Genomic DNA, 10,047 nt, shown 5'->3' with positions numbered 1-10,047 from the left:
GTACAAGTATTCATAAGCACAGAGCTAAGTTTTGATAGCAAACTGAATGTGCCCTCTTCCACCCGTCCATCCATAATGACGAACACTTTTTCGTTATTCGTATTTCCCTTGTGCGTATCTCGAACGCGCACGAAAGCGTAACAAGCTGCCGCCAATCGTGGGTATTGGCAGCGTTTACGGCACGAGCCAACCACGAGCCTGCATTGTGGTCTGACTACTACGCTAGTCAGTGTAGTACCTTATGACATTATTTCGTTTCAAACTGCAACATAAAAATTGATAATCGTTATCCATAAAGTACAGTTAACTTTATAAATACATACTTGATATTTATATTGCAACTGGTGATACAATTTGTCACAATAGTCACGCGTACAAGGAATGCGCTTGACTTCAGCTTTCCCCCACCACTAACAGGAGACCTGCTTTACTTAAGGCGGGTTGGCGGTGTACTCAGTAGACCATTTGCAGTGGGTTACGTGAGTGCTTGTGTTCGCGTGTAAATTTATATTCCAAGCTTCGTTTGCTGGAATGTTATTGAGTGATTCTTTGACATCGTGCTGTGATACAATTTCTTTACCAATGGATAACCGGTAAGTCCTTTATAATTAAACAGTTGCATTTCTGACTTGTGAATTTCTCTTGCGTTGAAGTTTTTAATTTTACTATACCTTACGGAATGCTTTCCCTTGCCTTGTGATTGTTTAATACAGTTTCTCTGATCCCCCCACGAAAACTTGATCAAAGCTGCAATGTATTAGTGAATATTTAAATTATTTTAGCGCTTCTAACTTTCGCGTCTTACGGTATTGCTTGATGGACAATTGTTAAGTGCCTTCTTTTTTTCACTTTTGTAGAAGCTGCCTTAGAAGGATTGGACGCCACGAAGACGCTCCATTTTCCAATCAGAGCATAATGAACGTGATAGAAAAATTTGTTAAAGCCGTCGGAGAGATGGAAGAGACGATCTTAGTTCCCTGCAGACTAATGGATCTGAAAGTTGGTGATGCTGGAGATACTGTGGAAGTAGACACCAAAAAACATCAAAAGGGCAAGAGGAGTATCCGCGATATGGCGAACACCGATCTTTACAATCTCTACACTACAGTTAATTCAGTAAAGAGAGAATTACTGTGGGGTCAAAGCGAAGATGTGCCGGACCAGGGGATGATAACTGTGCCGTCATCAACATCAGTGTCATCAGCTACTAAGGGTCATGCACGGAGACCATCTACAGCTTCCATGACTTCTACAAATTCCTCAAATTCTATATCTGATACGGACTCGGAAAATGGAAACGAAAACGATTCGGGGATTGAAGATTCGCAAGCAGCAGACGTCTCCCAAGAAGTCGCCGCAAACTTCCGCCGACATTTGCATGGCTTATATCGTTCCCTCGAGCAGATGACAGAAGCTGCTAACTACCTTACAACTCGTTACCAGAATGACGTCGGTGGTGCCGTGTGATACTTCGTGCTGGCTGAAGCCATTAAACCAAAGTCCTTATACCATCAGGTTCACTTCCATTCAGAGAAAAGCCGTGGTATTAAAATTATTCTCATGTGATAAGACTTATCGCTTTCTGCATATCCAATGTCATGTTCAGTGCACAAAGTTTGCTCAGTGCAATGATTGGAATACTTGACACAGGTATTCGGAAGTATTGTACACAGACTGTATGAGAGAATGTACGATTGTAAGTAACCAAACTGCAGATGGTGTACGAAAGTATTTGCTGGATTTTTTTCCCAGCTAATTGTATAATTAATGAATGAATGGATGGATGTGGGCGATTACGTGACAAATGTGCTGTGTTTTGCAAATGTACTGTGAGCAATGACAGGTTTAGGAAGTTCCAAATTTTTAGTTCTATCAAATATAAGTTTAAACATAAACTATTTCTGTTCCTTTCCTGCAGTCTTGCTCGTGCTTTCCAAACAAATGTACAAAGTAATTTTTCAGGGAAAAGTTAGATGCAGGGCATCTGCCTAATTCATAGTGATCTTGTAACAGCATATTCTTCCTTCTGTCAAAAGCTACTTTTCATAAATGCTTCAGCTGCAGTCTTCAAAATTGTCATTAATGTGCCATATGTTCACGGATATCTACTTAATATCATGTTTTCATGGTCATGTAATTTATTCTGAAATAACTGCAGTAATTGAGAAAACAATGTACTTCAATTGGTCTGATACTCATTAGCATACCTTCATTTTTAAAATTCAAGGAAAAAATGTAACATTGCCTTATGTCATAACTGCTCATGTCTAGTGCCTAAAATCTGGTGCAACAAATCTCAAGTTTTATGGTTACAAACTCGATTTGCTTCTATTTATTTTTTGCTGTCTTGTTCTCGTTAAGAACAATTCGTTAAAAATGTTCTTGAGTGTTGTACATATTTTTGTTTGTTCTCCTCGTGTTCATTGTACAAGAACTGCACAATGCATTTCAAAGAGATTTATTTGTCTAATAAATTTCTATATAATATGTAAAAGATAAAATTTTCGATTTTTATTTCTGTCATGGTTGTGCTCCTTCCACATACTTCCCTGGCAAAAGTAACAAGTATGAACTTCACAATTTTTGTCTCTTATGGCCTATGTTTATTGCACCAACAGCTGTTGATAAAAGGAAAACAATACTTGGAGAAACAAGCAAAATTTTGTAAGTGGCTGTTGACTTTTTGGGAACAAAAAATTAAATTCAGTAGGTGTGGCAATTTGCAGGTTGGTTTTTTTGGTGTCAATTAGAATATGTATTTAAAATGGCTTTAATTATGAGTGTCAAGTAGTGAGGTATAATTATAGAAAATGCTAGTGCACAATAGTTCATGAAGAAAAAGTATATTGGCTGGCTTGTGTGGTGTTTATATTTTCTTGAGTCCATTGACATGAATGAATTTAGCTCTACAGTTAATTTTTTATATGTGGAAAAACAGTTCCTAATTTTTTGGGAAGTACATGAGACAGAGGCCAGCTGAAACTGAATACAGAGAAATAATTTCTCTTAAGATTACAAATATTGCTTTTTGCCACACAAAGTTTAGTCTTTGATCTTGCACTGAGAGTGGCTGTACAGTAACTGCTACAGTAAATGTTACAAAATAAAACTAAAGGCTACTGGTTGCATTGTAGAACAGTTGACTAATAGAACCAGCTATCCTCTTGTGGGTGTGCGTTTTTTAGCCTTTGAGCAAGCCCTTGTTGCTGAACTAAAGTTCAGATTATTTAGTGTTCATCCTGCCTTATTTGTAGTGGCTCATCCATTTTATGGTGGCACTGAGGTAATTTGTGCATTCAAAAATACATTTTTGTCTTGCAAAGAAAACCTTTTTATATAAAACTACATTTGAAATTTACTTTATTAAATATACATCATCAATAATATTAGAACTACACTGGAATGACATGTAGACAACACTTGTTCAGTGAATTGATTTAGTGCTGCTACCATCTGTAGTCTTAGGCCATGATCTGGAATGAATTACAATCTTTCCTTTAGTGCGGGACAAGGATTAAGAATATAATAACATTTGTCTACTTTCCCTGTGTGCTGTCAAATTAATATCCACATTAGATGCATATTTTGTCAAATTACTGAATTACACTAATTTATTATGTTAAGGAGCATAGTGTAGGGGGTAGGTTGTGTTGGAAGAAAGTATGTACAGGGCATTTGCCAACTTACAGTGGTAGCTTTATGACTTGCGATCTGTGCTAAGAGAAAAATAACAGTTGTGTCATTAATATAGAAAGCAACTGTATGTTAGACTGAGATGATGTCATAACTTGATATGCTGCGTGTGTGGTGAAGCTGTAAACTAGCCAGCCTCCATATTTCTTTCTCTTTAAGTAACATAACTTTAGTGGTAGGCTTAAAGGTGTGGTCAACATTGAAGTCAGTACAGTAACAGATAAGTAATTGTATATAGAAACATTGCATCGAGTAGTGGTGTGTTCTTGGGCAGGTCAGAGGAAGATATGGTTCTCTCTCTCTCTCTCTCTCTCTCTCTCTCTCTCTCTAGCATTCAATTCTGTTGTACAGGCACTAAGTCTTGTATTGTTCCAAGCACGTTGCATGGCAACTAAATGATTACATCAGCTGAGCATATAAGAAATTTATTGGATTTACAGCTGATGAATGATAGAATCTAAAAATTCCTGTGACACTTCCTCATTGCTTGTAAATAATATGAAACAAGGGAGGAGGGGGAGGTGCTGTAGCATTCACTTCATAAACGCAAGTGACAAAGATAATGTTTCATTAGCCTGTTTTTTATTAACTGCACTACAAGTAAGATGTTTTTGTGAACAGCATTATTTTCAATGGGACATGAACACACACAATTTTTTATTTTAGGGGGAGATATAATCACAGAATTGAGAGGTTTATTTGATCATATTATGTAAAAACCTTCACAAAGGAAGCTATGGAGAAGTGATAGTAGTTAAAGTTTATAATTAAATTGCTTTATTGTGTTTGTGCATTGGTAATCTATAAACGAACAAAAAATTAAAAGAGGAATGAATTCTTTGTCAACACACCGTAAAGGTAGATTTGCTGCTTGTCATGTTGCTAGTAGAGCTTTTGGGTATTTGAATCTAGATAATCAGACAGTATATAAAGAGACAGAGACACACTTTTCATTTTCTTTTTGATTTCCAGGGACTACAAATTTATTTCATTATACTTGCAGGAAACCTGTTGAAGACCCTTAAACAGGAGTACAGAATTCTAGTCAGTAGCCACAAATGTGTTTGTGAAAGAGTACAGAATCGTAGTTTTTATCCAGAACTCCTGCCAAAGAGTAAGACTAGTGTGAGTGTAAAGAGCTCAGAATTTTGATCCTTAATACCAACCCAGACTGTCCTGCAAGCAGGCAGTGCTGAGACATATCCCGATTTCCAGTTCTGATAAGAGTGTACAGTCTAGTAGCTTCATACAACTCTGAAGACTGGAAGTTCTCATCAGTTTACTAACCACAAGGATTGTGACAGCTTTCCAAGTCGTAGTCTCGATTCTTAGAGAGAGTATGTTTATTTATTTATTGATCCTGTGAATCCAGAACTGCAGAATGTACAAAAGGTGTTGGACCATTCCTACTACTATGAAGACTTCTTGAAGTGTTACACACATTTTCAAGAAGTAATATTATACAATATTTTATTAATGTGCACACCTTATAAATACAAACCTGATTGATGCTACAGTTTTGTTTTTCCTCACTGTAGCGTATAGGAGCAATGCTTGACCACGAGCTTCGAATTGTTTCTGTACTTCATTATTTTTGTGTATCTGAATAATGTATTATACAGTCTGATGCTAGGATGGGGGATGCCTTTCTGTAATAGTGCAGGACGTTGTCCGTTGTACCTCTGCATCATTTATTTGTCATATGTTGTTACTGTATAAAGATCGATTACGGGGGTTATACTGTTTCTTTTTCGTTCTACAGTAATTATATTTATGTAAATACATGAATGTGGTAGAATTTTATTTTTTATAAATAGTTTGCTGCTTGACAATCCTTGGTACATCCCTTCCAATAGTTTAATAGTTTTCTTCTATGATTTAAGTGATTTCAAACTAGCTCCACAGCTTTACCATAATACTACAACACATTTCAATATCAAGTGAGCATAAGCAAAATATATACCCTCATTTCCGTATTAGATACAATTCTTTTTTTATTACTTGTATGGGAACATGTTTTGCTCAGTTTTCTGTTTGTGTAGCATAGAACATTACTTAGGCACGGCAGGGTCTGACCTTTAATGGTATGAGCAGCTGTTCACTAGTGCTTTTGGAAGCCTTCTGAATTTATTTAATCAGCAGAAATTCCTCAGAAAGTTTATACATCTATAAGTGCCTCGAATATCAAGGAAAAGGCCAAGTTTTAAGCAGGTGGATTTGTTTATTATCTGGTGCAAAGGTGGTGATGCTTTATCAAAGGTTACTAATAGTGGTGGTGCTGAGTGAAGAGAGGTTACAGAGGGGAAAGGAGATCCAGTAGGTTGGTCTCTGCAAGATTTTGTATTTGCTTTACCCAATACGTGTATTGATTACGTTTGCTGAATGAATACGTTACTTAGTTTAACGACTAAAGAGAGGGAAAGTCAGCGCCCATGTTCTTGAATTTGCACAATGAGAGATATTTGCAGATGGAAAAAGGCATTAACTGAGCCTCTTGATTGGCTTATCAATGGCTCCATTAGTTTTATACACAACATTTCATTAGGAGTACAGCCATAAATGACACTCTTACATTCCAACAACTTATTTTTATTCTTCTGAAACAACATTGCAGTACATTAATATTTGTGAAATGGTCACTTCCAGTCAGGTGTAGGCTGAAAGTTGGAAAGCTTGTATTAAATTTTTCGCTGCGACGTGCCCTTCTTATGAGGTGAAATTTGTTTCACGAATTCCGAGTATGCACTACAATGACTTCACGGTTGCTTCCCCCCTTTTATAGCGCTTTTTTTTCTGCGTAAGACACGCTGCTTTGTTTGTTTGCATTTGTTACGAGTTTTTTTATTTGAAGAAACGAGTTAATATTTGGGTTCTTGACAAGGGCATGTGGGTATTTTCAGCGTGCACTTATAAAAATAATGAGACTGTTCTGTTAGAGTGATTAAGAGGGACTAGGATCTTCGACGGGGGTTTGAACGTAACTCAATGTAATCGTTTATTCTCCAATGATAATGAGACCTAATTATGACAGGACTGGGAGATATTTTGTTGATCAAACGCGCTCATAGCCACGGGGGGTGGGGAAGTAAATGAAAAAAAGATTGTGTATTCAGGTGGTTTTCTTTCAATAAAATGATTTAAAAGTCGGTATTACGCAGATTTTTAACAAGGTCGGAACTGAAACTTTTTTATGGCTACTTACAAGTCGCCATTCGTCTTGCAGAATATTAAAAATACTTCAGAACTCGAAACCCCCTCCCCCACTCACTTTGCTATCACGTTTTCTATGGGCTCTCGAGTTCAGCTTACAGCAAGATTGCAGTTGCTTCATCGATTCTTCTCAACAAGCTGAAACAATCTATAACGTTCATTATTGTGGCTATGCTGACCGTAGTTTGCAATACTTGCCAAGGGCGTACCCAGGATCTGAACCAAAAGGGGGGTGGGGGGCAGGTCACACTAGTATCAGGTAACAAAGACTCGAGACAACATACAGCATTTCTTATTAAATAAAACAGTAAACTAGTGAAAAACTGCTTTCAGTAAACATTTTAAATATAAGAATGCACTTGTTTAAAAATAAAACTTTTTAATTCAGTAATAATCTTCTAAGATTTGCCGCAAATTTCTCAATTACTTTCTTCTCTAACATTCGCAATTTTCTTTTACATAATTGCGGTGTACGCTCATCAGGCACAATCCTTTGAGCCTTTCTTCTCCCATAGTGCTTCTGAGCCACGTCTTCACTCTTCGAAGTGTGCTGAAGGATCGTTCCATAGTCGCTTTTGTGCATGGAATAGTGCTCAGAATTTTTAGCACTTCTTTTCATGCTAGGGAAAAAAATATTGGTCTCGTTAAATAGGTCAACGACTTCCATATCCTTTAATTTAGCTTCAGTTATATTCCTTTTCCTCCACAAATTGTACCATAGTTCCAGTTCTCCGGCAATATCATCCAATCCATAAAATGTTTTATAGAATTCTGCGCTGTTTTCGATTATGTCCTGGTAAAAACTCAACTGAATGGAGATTTTTGGCCTACCTTTATCGTTTAATATGTTGTGAAAGAAGGAGACGTACCGAATAACAATGTCTTCGTGTTCTAAAGAAGTTTTTTTTCTTTGGGAGAGTATGCAACTTGCTTGTCAAAAATCCGAACGTGCGTTCCACTAGCACTCTAGCCCGATAATTTCTTGGTAAATAATCTTTTTTCGTCACTTAGTAACGACCCAGAAAATGGACTCATTAAATTATGCAAGTGAGCAAGGGCTTTAGGCAGCCCTAATGGGGCTTTTACTGAAGTGCCCGGTAGTTTTTTCGGTGATGGCCACTTTTGTGGAACGTTCTAAAAATTATTTTATAAATCACTTGCTCTAAATGTCTCGCCATCTACTGCTTCTCATAACTTGTACGTCAACTGCTATTAATCTACAGTTAGTTTAGGAGCAGAAGAGCATTTTACATTTAGATATGGTAGGAGAAACGATCGTGTTGTTCGTTAGAAACTTCACATAGTCATGATCCCTTACTGCCTACAAGTGAATACGCTGTTCCTTGGCGACGTAACATGCCTGTGAATAGCAGAGCGGATTGCTTATCGCTAAATTTATTATTTCTATAAACTTCCCTGCCGACAGTAACGTGCCGAAGACGAAAATCTGCGCGAACGGGTTCGGATATCTTCTAGGGGGGGGGGCAGGTGCCCGCCCCCTGCCCCTCGCTGGGTACGCCCATGATACTTGCGTTATATGTAGTGAGTTTTTGTACCCAAACAAATAACTGATAAAAAAGATTACTGGTATAGGTCAGATATTTTGTCAGTAAGTAATATCTTTTCTTTCGTGTAATTTAGGTTATGCGTGTCTAAACACGGTAAACTAGGAGATCGTCTGTTTTTCTCTCTATGCATGCTATCAAGAACACCGTTGGTTGAGTTTGGCCAATGTTCTCAGGCAAGTCGTCAGTGTGTGTCCGACGAACACGAAGAGTGTGCGTTCGATTCAAGTTAGGCGTACCGCTAAAGAATTTTGCGTAGAAATTTATGAACGAAGCTCACGCACCTTCGTGTAAACAGTTAGGAGCCCTATTGATATATGAAGGAGGAGGGACGCCGTTTATAAACCGAGAGAGCGGTGTGCGTACAAAACGCACCTCCAGACTGCTGCTGTATGGCGCCATAGGTGGGTGAGCTTCGGACAGTGGCACGGAGCTTGACATAAGGACACGCGCGCTGACTTGGCGCACCGCCTACATTCTCAAGGAGACGCGGATGACGACACAGTAGCCTACGTATTTAAAACAGGCAGCGGCCGGAGAGAGAGAGAGCGTCATAGGTCTGACGTGCTTCCCGCACAGGCGCTACAACATTATCTTTCAGCCGTTACCGCATTATCTGTATTGCCTTAAATGATGACTTACAAGAGGGAGGCAGACAGGTACGGGTTTAACCGCACCTGGACCACGTTGGACATCAGAGATGTGGCACGAGCTTTCTAATTCTCATTTCCCCTAAGCGATATTGAGAAACGACGGAAAGGAGACCCAACATGCGGAAAAATGTAAATCTGGAGGGTAGAACGAAAATTTCAAACGCCATGCTCCCGAATGTAAGTTCATCACTTACCCGCTACGTCACCTCGATCAGTATTCGTATAGGAACATGTTTGAAAGGAAAAGTCTCCCATGTTTCTAAAAGAAGTCCACAACGGCATGTAGTTCCTGAATGGGTGATTACCTTCATCAGTACTCAGGATGGCGAATTGAAATTACATTGAATGAAAGCAAAAAGTGATGATTTTCATTCTTATCGTGATTACATAACGGCATGCAATATCTGATCAGGCAAAAAGCTAACTCCAGAGTTGAGTGCTCACAAATTTTATGTAGAAGTGAAAACAAATTTGGTACTTAACTATACGTAACTTTTATCGATTTTTAAGATTTGAACAGTATTCACTGAAAGCGAGTGTGAAGGTAATAAGCAGTCCAGCAATGGGAAAGATAGTGTGAGCACCATAGTACCTTATCCGCCATGGTCTCATCGCTGTGCCATGCATTCTGCCTTCCTCTTACGTGTAAAAGTGATTTACCCCGCTGGTTATTGGAGTCCCTGCAATTCGTTGAGGATACCAAACCATGTCGCAGATTGGAATTTTACGCATAAACAAAACAGCGTCAGACGTGAAAGCAAATGTAAGAAATACGACGCGTGTTTTTTAAGTAAGTACCGTCTTGAAATTAAAAAAGACGTGCTAAGATATATCAATAATTTCATTTTTACATGGAAGCCTTAATCTACTTTTCTACATAATTCCCGTCAATATTGAGGCACTTGTCATAACGTTGTACTAGTTTT

At 38.3% G+C, this 10,047-nt stretch overlaps 1 protein-coding gene across 1 annotated transcript; it reads left to right on the top strand.

The window, feature by feature from the left end:
- The first annotated feature begins 390 nt into the window (after window positions 1-390).
- LOC126281878 (mid1-interacting protein 1-like) lies at window positions 391-2,501 on the top strand. Its single transcript, XM_049981170.1, has 2 exons — window positions 391-593; window positions 858-2,501. The coding sequence occupies exons 1-2, from the start codon at window positions 532-534 to the stop codon at window positions 1,465-1,467; spliced, it is 672 nt and encodes a 223-aa protein (XP_049837127.1). The 5' UTR covers window positions 391-531; the 3' UTR covers window positions 1,468-2,501.
- Window positions 2,502-10,047: the final 7,546 nt, after the last annotated feature.

This window comes from Schistocerca gregaria, chromosome 1, assembly GCF_023897955.1.
Source record: "Schistocerca gregaria isolate iqSchGreg1 chromosome 1, iqSchGreg1.2, whole genome shotgun sequence".
Lineage (NCBI taxonomy): Eukaryota > Metazoa > Arthropoda > Insecta > Orthoptera > Acrididae > Schistocerca > Schistocerca gregaria.
The sequence above is the reverse complement of the archived record's forward strand: the minus strand, read 5'-3'. Positions and strand labels throughout refer to the sequence as shown.